This window comes from Hippopotamus amphibius, chromosome 6 (assembly GCF_030028045.1).
Source record: "Hippopotamus amphibius kiboko isolate mHipAmp2 chromosome 6, mHipAmp2.hap2, whole genome shotgun sequence".
In the NCBI taxonomy this organism is placed as follows: domain Eukaryota; kingdom Metazoa; phylum Chordata; class Mammalia; order Artiodactyla; family Hippopotamidae; genus Hippopotamus; species Hippopotamus amphibius.
In genome coordinates, this window is record NC_080191.1 from 64,024,280 (window position 1) to 64,038,194 (window position 13,915).

The 13,915-nt window shown below is 38.3% G+C and overlaps 1 protein-coding gene across 2 annotated transcripts in view; it reads right to left on the reverse strand.

The window, feature by feature from the left end:
* Positions 1-13,915, reverse strand: part of COL12A1 (collagen type XII alpha 1 chain) — a 110,921-nt gene that overhangs the window by 25,719 nt on the left and 71,287 nt on the right. For both annotated transcript variants that reach the window (XM_057738447.1, XM_057738448.1), the window contains exons 41-51: positions 13,745-13,861; positions 13,406-13,552; positions 12,804-12,878; positions 11,024-11,163; positions 8,989-9,112; positions 8,680-8,823; positions 6,754-6,918; positions 5,412-5,450; positions 5,177-5,315; positions 2,346-2,488; positions 1,952-2,061 (exon numbers count right to left, since the gene is read on the reverse strand). In XM_057738447.1, the coding sequence (XP_057594430.1) occupies positions 1,952-2,061; positions 2,346-2,488; positions 5,177-5,315; positions 5,412-5,450; positions 6,754-6,918; positions 8,680-8,823; positions 8,989-9,112; positions 11,024-11,163; positions 12,804-12,878; positions 13,406-13,552; positions 13,745-13,861 (1,343 nt within the window). The remainder of the gene's footprint in view (positions 1-1,951; positions 2,062-2,345; positions 2,489-5,176; positions 5,316-5,411; positions 5,451-6,753; positions 6,919-8,679; positions 8,824-8,988; positions 9,113-11,023; positions 11,164-12,803; positions 12,879-13,405; positions 13,553-13,744; positions 13,862-13,915) is intronic.

Sequence of the window (13,915 nt, forward strand, 5' to 3'; positions counted from 1 at the left end):
GAAGACTCTTGGAGAATCCTCCAGAAGCAGTAGGGGTCTGCCATTCCCTACTTGAGCTATCCCCTCTCTCCCAAGAGCCCCCTGTATGTTATTTTCACTAATTTGCTGCTATCAGAGAACTACTTGTTCTTACCCCCAAGAACTGAAGAACTTCAGTTCCTGAATTACATGGAAAATGAAAGAAGAATGTTCAAAGCCTTGAATCAGTCAAGTGCAGGTAACCAACCAGTGACTGAACTTGGTACTTGAATTGATGGGATAAATGAAAGTAGGTTAGAAGAATGAGGTCGGGGGATGAAGGAGGGAAAAGAGCATAATGAAAAAGTTGAGAAGGAACTAAAAAAGAAGACTTTATGAAAAAAGAAGGTAGAGAATTTGAGGAGAAAAGAGAGCTTGTAAGAACAAGAGAAAAGGGGCATTATGTAAAACCTAAAAATACATATACCTCTCTATACAGGCAAATTAAGAAAGGAAAGTCAAAAAATAATTACCTTGATTTGCAATAATTAATGGCTGTCACTACAGACCTTTTCAAAATACTGCCTTATTTTGCTCAAGTATTATGAAGCGTTCAATGAAAGTTAGAAATTAATAATAGTTATATTATTAATAATAGTTCCTAAATGGTTATCAGTTGGTTAACAGAGGGCTGAATGTCTACTATCTTCAGATAGTAGAAAGAAAAATAAAATTGTCTTTTTTAGCAAGTTACTCAAATGTAAGTTTAACAGGTGTATCAATGAGCCAAAAAAACAAAGTTCATAAGACCTTTGCCAGATTCAACATCTATTATCTGACAAGGAGCACTTGAAGCCAGTAATATTTGGCTAGAATTTGTTTTCCCAAAAAGGCATTTATTTTCCTGCACTTTACCAGGAAAGTCTGTAAACTGTTAAGCAAAGATGCCTTTATTCACGGAGATCTGTTTTTCCATTACTGTTTTTATTGCTTCTCACTAATGTGCACATTGAGGCCTCTCCGAGCCCGAGTCCCTTGCTATCCTCACCAAGAATCTGATTCATGAATAAGAAAAAGATTCTGGGAAGAAGCCAAGATTCTCCGGAATAGAATTAGGGAGAAATTCAGCTACATCCACCCAAGTACAGGGAAGTTCTTCAATATTCACTTGAGAATCAGATTAAACTAGAAATATGTGTCTTCTATGTATAGGGACTAACTCTCTGAGTGCTGTACTGGGGAAATTTTAGACTGCTGGCACAAGTAGTCTTCCTCCGGTTAACTTGATCCAATGGATGAAGACATTCCATTAAAAGTCCACTCCTAACCTGGACTGTTCTTTTCATCTCTTATCTGTCAATTAACTGTCTTGACAGCAAGTCCCTACCATCTGATGTCAAGATAAAAAAATTAAGATCATCAAGAATAGATAATCCCCTAAAAATTTATCTTAGAACTTTTAACAAGATTTTTTTAGAGATGGTGTAAATGTGTTCATGCAGAAGTTAATCTCATAAACAGTCATCTTAATTATTTTCATAAATAATGATAACTTTTGGACTGGCATATTTGTAACTTTTCAACAAACAAGCAAGTAGAAGCAGCTCTATAAAAGAATAAATAATTTTATCAATTAAATACAATCCACAAAAATTAAGCTTTTGAAGCAAAATGACATAAAGTTTCAAGACATAAAGGTAGAAAAATGGGCATACAGTATTGTATATACTACATGACTCATATTTTAAAAAGACATTAGCACTGAAAATATATCGGAATGGTAACAGTAGCTATCTCACGGTTAGTAGAATTATCGTTTTAAATTTTCTTCTTTGAATTAATCAAATTCTCTGAAATAAGATATTGTTTTTAAAACATATAGCTACGTTTCCACCAGTTTAACACACTTTAATAATAAAATTAATTAGTTTAAATTTTAAGTCATATGCTTTTTTCTACAAATATTTTTCTATAAATAATCTTACATTTTTACCTTATGAAAACTTCCATAGAATAATGCCTTCACTTCATCAGTGTCAAATGTAACCGTTTGCACCTCACCCCTTGTATCCTTGTTAAAGAATGATAATGTCTTGCTAGAAGCTGTAATCAACACACAATTATTAAATCAAATTCATGGACACTCTGTATTGAAAGCATTAACAAATAATTCTGGTTGGAGAGATCGCTAAAAAAATTAATAATTCAGTTAACATAAAATGTAATTCAAATATCTACTGATATATTTTAAAAACTTTAAACATAAAAGCATAATCAAGTAAATATATATATATGTGTATCCAGAAGTTTCTTAAAGAGAAAAGAGAAGGAAAAACATAATCGAAAATATGCATGCATGTGCCTGAAAAGAAGATAAACATCCTTACGATCTGCAATCACCCCGACTTGTGGCTTGTAGTCTCTGTCTGTGATCTGCCAAATTGCAAAAGGGTCACTCGGAGTTTCCGGGAGGAGTCTGAATAGCAATATAATCGTATATGAAGGAGGCAGGCCATTAGGATGTACATCTCTGTTGGATGAAACAAAATTAATTAATAAATTAATTAATTAATAGGGATTTCTCATCAGAAATAGAGTATATTTTAGATCTTTGGCCTGAAATCTCATCATGAGCAGCATTAGAAGCCATTTATAATAACCTGGCTACATATTAGAAGGGGGAAAATTTAAGAATGACCTCACCTAGAGTCTGTCATACAGAGTGAAGCAAGCCAGAAAGAGAAAAAGAAATACCGAATGCTGACTCATATATATGGAATCTAAAAAACTGGTACTGATGAACCCAGTGGCAGGGGAGGAATAAAGATGCAGATGTAGAGAACAGACTTGAGGACACGGAGAGGGGGATGAAGGAGAAGCTGGGACGAAGTAAGAGAGTAGCACTGACATATATACACCACCAAAAGCAAAACAGATAGTTAGTGGGAAGCTGCTAAATAGCACAGGGACATCCACTCAATGATTGGTGATGACTTAGAGGGGTGGGATAGAGAGGGTGCGAAGAAGTCGAGGGAGGGAGGGGATATGGATATATATGTATAAATACAGCTGATTCACTTTGTTGTACAGCAGAAACTGGCACAACAGTGTAAAACAATTATACTCCAATAAAGAGCTTAAAAAAAAAAGAATGACCTCAAAAGAGCAAACACTAAAGACTCATTATGTAAGCAGTAACAGATTATTTATAATCTGATACAGTCACAAAAGTCTGGGAAATTGCCAAATAGTCTTTCATCCTACTGTTAATAAATCATTTTTTCTAGACATATAGATGATTATAAAACTATATAATGATTTTAGAGTGATAAACCTTTTACCTATAGATATAATTTAAAGAGACTAAATCTTACTAAGTATATTTAATTTCCAATGTCAGGGATATGAGATCATAAGTAAGATGGCTTAAGGTTTTAATTTATCCCTCCCTATATCTAATAGTTTTTACACTTCCAAAGTCCTCCCTTAAAATCAAATAAATCAAATAATCCCCAGAAGGTCACATGTTCCCCGAAACAAAACCAATAATAAATGTTACTGCCATGTACATGTGCAAATGTTTAGTGCTGATAAAGGGATGTCATTCAGTTAAAAGGAAATGTTTCTTGGCTCTAAGGCTGTTAGATGTAAAATGTGGCCCCGTGTGTCATTCTAGAGTTGAGTCAATCATTGTTCTGGGGGAATCTCTGAAGCAGAATTAGTGGTTTTCTGTCTGAGACCATTTAATAACACTTTCTTCCTGAAGGTAGGAAAATGGCCTTAATAATCAACTCCTGGACGGAAGAGAAGCAATTCCTCCATGGATTTTGACAGAAGGCACAGAATGTCTCCTGAGGTTTCATGTCCTAGTACCACACTACTAGTACTTCTGGAAAATACAACACTGCCCTACCTTTTTTTTTCTATTGGAGTATAGTTGATTTACAATGTTCTGTTACTTTCAGGTATACAGTAAAGTGAATCAGTTATACATATACATATATCCACTCTTTTTTAGACTCTTTTCCCATATGTATAGCACAGGGCACTCTGTCCAATACTCTGTAATGCCCTACTTCTTAAAGCATATGTTCTGGGCAAGCTGACATGATGCCTTTTGTATGTTCAAAAACCGACCATCTTCATAATATTCCACATTAAAAATAATTTCTCCATATTAATTCATTTCTCACCTAGCCCATTTTTCTCCTCCTCTTTTAGTTAATGAGTGATTATGAAAAAAAATTATTTAACTGCATTTATGCCTCTTTCAGCCACAAGTTCTGAATCTTAAGAGGACAATGGGCTGTCATAAGTTAAAATGTAGGAATCATCTTGAGGTGACAGAGTTAAATGCTGGGTACTTAGGTTCACTGAAAAAACTAAAACTGCAAACCAGCGTGGTTAACCATAAAAGAGTTAGGAACTCACAGTGCGGTCACACTACAACAATACAATCTGTGCTCCCTTAAAAGAAATTAGCTTTGGTTTTCATCTGAATTTTCCGTCAGCTTCTTCAGAGCATTTAAAATTTCAGGCATCATCATCTGACCCTGTCCTAAGTTTTTGAAAACTTTATTTCTTCTTGTTCTTTTCTCTCCATAAGATGCCAAACATATTTTTCAACATTCAAGTGTTTCCATTCTAATAAATAAAGTGTACATATTTTGGTTATCAAACCCAGGTACAAACTTTCATCGAGTAAAATAACAACATCTAGAGCTGCACAACAGATTGCCAGAGCCCCGGCCAATAAAAACTAACTGCTGCCTGTCAGCTCACAGATCATGGACAAGCAAGACTGCTGCAGCCTTTCATCTTCTGGAGTCAGAAACACTAGGAAGAATGCCTGTACTCATTCTGCACTGACTCCATCCAGTCCCTCTGCACCAAGAGAGAAATGTTCCAAAGAAGAAGTTGCCTCCCTGTTTAAACAACCTCCCTTAGGAACGTAACTACAATCCTAGACTTAAATTCAAAAGGATCAGTAACCCATCATGTTGCACAGGATGAGATTCTTGCGTTTCAGAGTAACAGGCTTCAGTCCTAGTCTCCCGTATGACCCTGTACAAGACATTTAACCTATGGAAGACCTTAACTTGTACTTAAGGAAAAAAAAAAAAAAAAGGTCATTCACAGGACTCTTCCAAGATTCCAAGAACCTCAAAAAAGTGTCTGGCCCATGGTAAGAAAAAGAACCTCCTGTTGTCACACTCACGCTGTAGGCTGATTCACAAAGGCGTTCTTCTGAAGCTTGTAAGATGAGTAGCTGGGGAAAGACCCTGACTCCAAAGAGACTCCTTGCACAGAAGCAAAATTCTTTTCTGTCAGGTTGTATGCTTCAAGCATCTTAAAACCTTTACATCAGAAAAGAAAATATTGAAATGAGGTCATTTTAATTATCTTATTGCTTAAATCCTGAAATAAATTAGCCCAAGAATATGAACGCTTACCTGGTGAGGTGTAGCCATCCAAATAAATGAGAGGACAACCTGCAACGATCAGTGCTCTTTAAGTACCATTCACCAAAAAGGTATACAAACATTATGCGTGCACAGAAGACATTGGCATGCGTACGTCAAGTAACAAAATTGTTCATTCATTTATAAAACATATCAATCTAACCTTTTCTAAGTTATTTTGTATAGACTTTCTATGTGCAGGAGAAATTATACTGTTGACCAGTGTAATCCTGTTTTCTGGACATTCTCCAGTCCAACTGGAGTTTTACAATGTTCTTAAGAATGGTGAGACAGAATTAAAGGGGGAAATTTACAGATGTCTTTCAACAGATTAAAGAACTCTTCTCCCAGGAAATGTCAGATTTGTGCAGGGGCAGGAGGAGTTTGTCATCGTCCGATCCTTTTCTCTGCCAAGCCCTGGAAGCTCATGTTGGCCACCAAACCTCACAGTGGCAGGTGTGCAGTGGGTCTCCCCCTGGGCCCCGGAGCTGGGGCAGCAGAGGGCAGCGTCCAGGACGCCCTGGAATGGAAGGAGCAGCTGGTGCTCCCTGCTCACTTTCACTAATGCAGCTTCAGCCTCAGCTTCCGTGTAAGTTTTATAGTAAACCACTGACGTTTGTTTACTACTGCCGCCTCTAACCGGGGTTCTGACATCTTAATACAATGTTTAATAGTGGAAAACATAACACTTAAAAAGCATAGCCCTGCCTGGGATCAGGGGTCTAGACCAGCCACACAACTGTCTCCATAATCTAACACCTTAAGAATCAGAGCTCCTGGATGGGGAAGAGGACAAATCGACCTCAATCTTTTGTCCTTCACTCTGTTTTAAAAGTTGAGCTTGAGGTCTTGGCATAACATGAAAAATCTACACCCAAGGAAACAAGTGGGAACCAAGTGAATTTCTGCAGCACACACTCACACGTCAGTTTCTTCGTGGCTTTCTTGAAGCACGGATGTTGATGGAACAAATACCAATTGATTACTAACAGGGAAAACCTTCATCTCACAGAAATGCTTCTATAAATGCATTTCTAAGTTGAAGGTTAACTTTCTAAAATGTCACAGGCATTGGGATGGTGGGAAAAGGATATATTCAAACACTTTATTTCCATACAAGGAACATTACATCTTTAAGGCTAAAAATGGACCTCTGACAAGCACGCAGTTAGCATGATCTCAATAGGAACAGTGATTCATCAGGTTCTCAAGTGGTTTCCCAGGATCTATTTATGCGCAGACCTGATCTAGTATAGGATAGGGAACGGTCTGCTTAGTAGTTATTTTTTTAAAAAACAACGGAGACTATGGACCCAGATGGACCATGACTTACTTGAAGTGGCAGTTTCGCAGACAAATGTGATGAGGTTATCCTCTATCTTCTCAAAAGATTCAAAGTCATCGACAATGAACACGTGCCGTTCGCTTGGTTTGCTGGCTATGTTGGCAAGTTCATTGTAGTCGACGTCAGCCACGCCAACTACAAAGACACTGAACCCTGCAGAGCAATGTTTATAGAGAGAATTACATATCCTTTTTTCCATCCTTTATTGTTTAAACAATTCAAAATAAAATCTTATCAGAAATGATGCCATATTTTCTCAGCTTATGCAACAAGTTCTTTTAACTGACATAAGCTCTCTTTAATGAATATGTACTTTTCCCAGGTCTTCCTATTTCCTGGTTTATAAAATTCAATTAATTTGATTTCCTGAAATGAAATCTTAACAATTAAAAGATGAACATTTTAATAGCAGAATGACTTAATGTGGTACTCATTTCCTTCCACACATCCACAGTCCTAATATGCCCATTAATTCTGCAGCTGTATTAGGCAACATTAACATTTCAAGCTTATGTGACTCAGAAACCAACAATGGGCTCATTTTAAACTTTGAATTCCTGAAACTGATTTACTCAATAAACTCAGGCTCAAAGTCAGCACACTGACCACTTTCAAAATGGAATCTACAACTCCCACTGGCAATAAGCTTTCACTTACTTAGGTTAATACAAATAAACAAAGTTTTCACTCCAAAAGCTTCATTCGACAATAGCAAAAAATAGGCTACATAAAGAATTAGTTCCATAATGAGATAGACATAAGGTTACTTGAGGAGCATGCATTCACAACCCCCCCGTTAAATCAGTTCAGAAATCTGCTCAAAGTGCGTAACGTAATGGAAATAACTTATGAAAAGATCGGCGCATAGAACAATCTCTATTGTAAGAAGACAGGATGACTTAGCACTGATCGTGACTCATACTTTTAGCCAAAGAGCCATATACGTGCAGATGATAAATTCCATGTAACAAAGCACTTTACAATTTACACCACAATAAATCATGCAGAGCATAGAATTCTCTCTCAAATATGTCCACCTTGGACTCTGCCCGGAAAAGTGGGGGTGTTACTGCAAGCACTATAAAGACCTCGTTTCACCTCTAATCATCCTAAATAACTAATTCTAAGGGCATTGTAACAAGGCGGCTTTCAGGATGTTTTGGCTGCCAAGATCGACACCAGCGATATTTCCCTGAGGCCGCTCTGCTCCTTTGCAGGGAACCTTCCAGCCATCTGTCTGGGGTCTGCATCTGCCAGGACGTGCTAAACCTGGGTCTCTCCTTGCACAGGGCTGAACCAGCATCAAGATTCATTTCTGCTATGGCTGGAAGCCTGCTCAAGGATCATGCCATTACTGCTATGGATAGCCGTGAAGCCACTATAGGGGACAGACCCTGAGGCATGTCTTACACAAAGAAGACACCACGTTAATTTTGAGCAATTATCAAACCATTCCATGATGAAATGTAAAGTAACATTAGAAGGGTATGGAAGATAGAGCAAAACAGAAACAATAAAGTAAAATCAGTAATTTTGGTCTTCTGCAATCATTCCTGGACATTTGAAACTGTGAAAATAATGAGTGGAGTCACTAGGCATCAAATTTATGCCTGGGCTACGCAGCCAACAAACCACGGTTACCAGGGAGTAAGGGGGGGACAAATTGGGAGACTGGGACTGACACATACCCACGACTATATATAACATAGATAACTAAGAAGGACCTACTGTATAGCACAGGGAACCCTACTCAATACTCTGTAACGGCCTGTATAGGAAACAAATCTAAAAAAGAGTGGATGTATGTATATGTATAACTGAATCACTTTGCTGTACACCTGAAATTAATACGATACTGTAAATAAACTACATTCCAATAATAAAAAAATTTTTTAAACGTATGCCTGCACTTACCTGACTGCTGGATGACTAAAGCCGCCTTCTTGACCTCATCCTGTGACCGACCGTCGGTGACCACAACCAGCACCTTGGGGACATTCTTCCTCATACCGCTCTCCCAGGTCAAGACCTTCTCCTTGATAAATGTGAGAGCTTTGCCTACAGAATGTGGCACGGAATATTTTAGTGTCATCTCAGTGAACACCATCCAAGTGCCCTTAGCCACATCCAACTGATAAGAATTCGAATGTTCGAGTTACACTCTGCCTATCACTCCAAAGGCTTTGGAGAGTAAAGGTCTATGTACATGCTGATGAACCATACCTGTTCTTGTGTTTCCTCCTCTGTACCGGATATTCTGGAGGGCCCCAAGGGCCAGGGCCTTGTCGTTGTACGTGTTCAGCTTAAACTCAGACTTGACCTCATCGCTGTACTGCACAAATGAGACCTGAAAGGAAAGATGGTTTGCTGGTGAGGGTAAGCCATCTCTTTTTATGTTTCAATTGTCAAGTGATTCCTCTAGCTGCAGAATGGGGGAAAGAAGTGTATTAGACCTGATGGAATATTATATGCTCTGTATAGCTAACATTATAACACTGACTACTGTTGTCTCACTAAATTCTCTAACTTCTGATCTTCAATGAACGTGTCGATACCTGATATTAATAATGTACATGCACTGTATTTATTGCCTAGGAGGTAAGAAGAGATGGGTAAAACTGGAGCGCAATGAGGTTCCAGGATTAGGAATGAGAATATATTATCTTGAGCTCAAATGCTGACTAAGCAATTGGTTCTCCTTTCTACTGACTATGTCTATTCTTCATGTAATACAAAAATGGCACGTGTGTGATAATAGCACATATCACAAACTCACTGGCAGTGTGATTTAGTGGAAAGAACACAAGCTTTACAGTCAGGATTCAATGGACTCAAATCCTAGCTCTGCCAGTTAATAGCTTTGTGACACTGGGCAAGTCCCCAACATCTCTGAGCCTTCGTTTTTTCATCAATAAAACAGAGATAATAATATTTACTTTCTATGGTTGTTTTAAGGAATGAGAATCATGTATACAGAGTAACTGGTGCATAGAAGTTAATAAAATATGGTGGTTTTTTTTTCTTATTTTGTATCAGAAAAGCTTAATTTCTAAAAGGATTTCAAAAAAGGCTTAGTTGCTGACACGTTAAATTAAGAATATAACTAGCCTGACATTTTACTCTTCTTGGGTTGGAATAACATCCACAGGATTATTTGGGGATTTGAAATTTAATATATTCCACAAAGCATTATTCCATAAAAGAAGACATGATTTGTTTGTGAAATTATTTGTGGTTTATGTCAAAATCTCTTATTTTCATAACAGCTCTAAGATGTCACAATGAAGAGGTACAAACTGCCAAAATAAAGAAGAAAATTCACCAAGAGGAATGGAAAAGGAAAGAGAATTCAAAAAAATAAAATACAATACAGTCTCTTGCCTTTAGGAGTCAATGATTTAGACAGGAGAGAAGCACACAAATAAGGACAATATAAAGTGACACGTGCCACAACAGCAACAAGACACACCCCTTCAGGAGTCTGAAATGCCTAAAACTATCAAGAAAGCCTTTCCAGAAAGGGTGGAATTGAAGTGGGTCTTCAAGGTTGCAGAAACCAAGTAGTGAGTAACAGAGCCACTGGCCCTGAGTGTTCGGTCCATGGGTGTATTGGGTATGAAGGAGATTCTCAGCTTTACAGGTGGGTCAGAGCTGAACAAGGAATAATTCTTTGAGGTGTGTCATGCAAGGATTAATTTTTCTAAGTTTCCACTCTAGTAAAACAAGTAAATTTGGAGTAATTCCAAAGCAAGATAACTGGTAGTTATCATTGTAGGAAAACAAAAATGAATTTCCCTTTGAGTCAACAATGACCTTTCTTCTTCTGGTTCATGTAATATCTGCAATGTCATGATAGAGAGGGCAGAAGGGTTCCACACACCCCCTACAGTCACTATTCATCCCTGAATTTTCTGACTTAACAGGGTACAACAATCACAATGCATTTGACTTTCAGAACATAAAATGACCTTTTAGGAAAATATATCATTGTCTGAAGATTCAAGCAGGAAGTTAGAGTCAGACTCCCCTAAATTCTCCAAGAGGAATATCATCTAGCCAAGAGAATACCTAGAGGAATATTTTTCTATTTATTTATCATTTATATCCAAATCCTTCCCCAAAATATATGTGTAAAGAAAATAGAATATAACAAAAGTCGAAACAGAGTTTATACTGAAAAGTCTTTCTATGTAAAAAAGAAAAGTTTGAAGGAAATAGCAGAACATTACAGGTGAATAACCTTTGAAACAACACTCACCTGAATTCCAGCAGGACTGATTTCATCAAAGGCTCCCACAGTATTGAAGATGAATTTTACAACTTTGTTAAAATTATCATCCCCGATACTCCAGGAGGCATCAGTCAAGAATACAATATCTGCCTTGGCCCCTTTGCACACTGGAGGAAAAACACAGAGGAAGCCCCAAATCTCATGAATTCTTTCATTCAAGTGACGTTACATAACTGAGACATGTAGTCTAACACCCTGCTACTCCTCCCCGTGTGGTTCAGCAGCAACAGCATTGCCTGGGAGCCTGATAAAAACGCAGAGTCCTGGGCCCCACCCCAGACTTCCTGAGTCCGAATCAGCCGTAACAGGGTGCCAGGTGATTCACGTGCACAGTAAAGTCTGAGAAGTGCTAGTCTAACTGGCCCTCGATTTCTGCTCTGGAATTACTCCATCTGCTCAGATCCACTCTGCAAACACATGCTCCCTCCTCATGGACTTCTTCAAGTAGCTTCAAACAATAAGGAGGAAAGCCAAGTGAAAAAACAACCATGCGCAGAACTTAAGAAGAGTCCTCAGTGGGTCTGGAGATTTTGTATACAATTATCAAAGACTTGGTGTAGAAAAGATGTCTTTTCATTTTAAAACAGGCCACTAGAATCATATGGAGGGAGGGAAAGGATGGAATAAAATAAACATCTTTAATTTAAACCTTCCAACTTGAAAGCTAAAAATTCTGAAAATAAAAATGTAACAACATTTTAGTGATAAAAACTTAATGTGTGGAATGTATAACACCAGGAATGAACCCTAATGTAAATATTGACTGGGTGATAGGTTCACAGGGTGTAACAAACATCCCACTCTGGTGGGGAGGTTGGGGGATGTTGAGAGTGGGGGCGGTTTGCGTGAAAGGAGGCAGGGCATGTCTGGAACCTCTATATGCTTTCAGCTCAAATTTGCTGTGAACCTAAAACTGCTCTAAAAAATAAAGTCTATTAAGGAAAAAAACCTTAATGTGTCTTTAAGTCTTTCAACGGTCTAATTTAAAGAAACCCATTACTATTTCATCTTATAATAATACACTTTTAATTTTTTTTTACTTCTTTAATAGGCTTGAAAAAGTCATAGCATTCTAGAGCCTTCTAAGATAAAAGAAATACTTTTAAAGTCTGAATGCTTTCAGTGAAATGTTGGAAACAAACTGCGGGAAAAGAATAAGCCAGTAGTTAATTAGCTGAAATACAATTTGATGAAACACTGAGCATTGTCCCAAATTACTGAGAGACCAGTCTTAATACCTCAGTATATGTCTTTTTACCAGTTCACTGCAAGGGACAATTATGTCTCCAACTTTGGTGAATGGAAATTTTTTAGCTTTGTGTAATCCAGGGCCCTTCTCAGGTCAGAAGCCAGGAATTCCAAAGTCAAAGGCCCCAGGGTTTACGTTGTAAATTTAGCCCAAAAGGTTCCCAGTGCCTGCTGATGCCAGCAGCCAGCAGAAAGAAATGCCCACCACATGACAATGGACTACGTAAGGCACCCCTAGACCTTCATCTGCAAAACTAAGGAAACAGAGTTCCAGCTGAAGAGGTGGAGTGGTTTATGACCGATTTTATTCACACTAAAATGTGCCTGGAGCAGGAGAAGAGCAGATGACTGGTAATCTTTGCCTTTAATCAAAAAACTCTTTAGCAAGAATAATAAGTCAGAAATGTTCTATATCAACAGTAAATTATGTACAGGCTGCATACGTAAGAAAGCTCTCAATCCCAATCAGCTGAACGCATTGCCTAATAGCAGTACTTACCTTCCCGCGCTGGTGGAATCGTGGGAGGCGGAGGAGGCGTGGGTGGCTCTGTAGGGGCTTCTGTTGGTTTTACAGCTAGAATTAAAAATGATAATTAGAAAAACACAACTCGTGCACCTTTCATATCACAGAAAGTAAATCTTAAGAGTCATTTAAGTCCTTGATAGCAAACCAAGTCTCATGGACACTGACATACTGGGAATTCTATTTTACCCAAATGTGGTACCATCGGTAGTCACTCAACATTGACTACAGCAGCAGGAAGTGACATCCAGATTCAAAGCAAGAACGTAAGACCTTCAGGTTCACTCAAATGAGCAAAGGTGACTAATACGGATACATATTCACCTTCTCACTGTCAGCTAGAGCCAGCTTTCCCTCCTTCAGGTCTTTCCTTACACTTACACCAACTGTAACAGGGGCAGCACTGATTCGCTGCAGGTAAGGTGCTGAACCAGCCACAGATGCCACCCCAAGGACCTGCCATCACGTCATATTGCTGCTCATAAGAAGTGCCACACAGGAGTCACTTAAGTCTCTCACACTTGGAGCATCCTATTCTGAAGCCTCACAGAGACTCCCCAGATTACTCCAACACTTACTAGTATGTTCTTTAACCAAGACACCTGGTCCCTCAAGATTTGGTGTCTGCACAAAGACAGTGACGCCATAATCAGTGTCTGGTGACAGTCCGGTGAAGCAGTGGCTGGTTTCTGATCCACGCACTGTAACTTCCTGTCCTCTGGTTCCTGATTAAGACAACAGAAGACAATGCCAGTGTCATTGGTAATTACATCGAAAGACATTTTATACAGCATTTTATAAACATAAAGACATTTTGATACATCATTTTATAAACAAAATGACACATTTACTGAAGTTTAAAATGTAGCTACTATGTGCTCCAGGTCTTTTTTTTTTTTTTTTTTTTGCACACGTACCATCTGCAGGGCTTAGTTTTAGCCTGTAGGAAGTGGCTGCCCGGTGAGCTGACCATCTAACACAGAATGTATCCCACCCGACCTGGTAAGTTTTCAGATCTGTTACGTTCAAATATACTACAAAAGAAAGGCAGAAAGAAATAGATTTACTTCATAAAGAAAGGCAAAAGG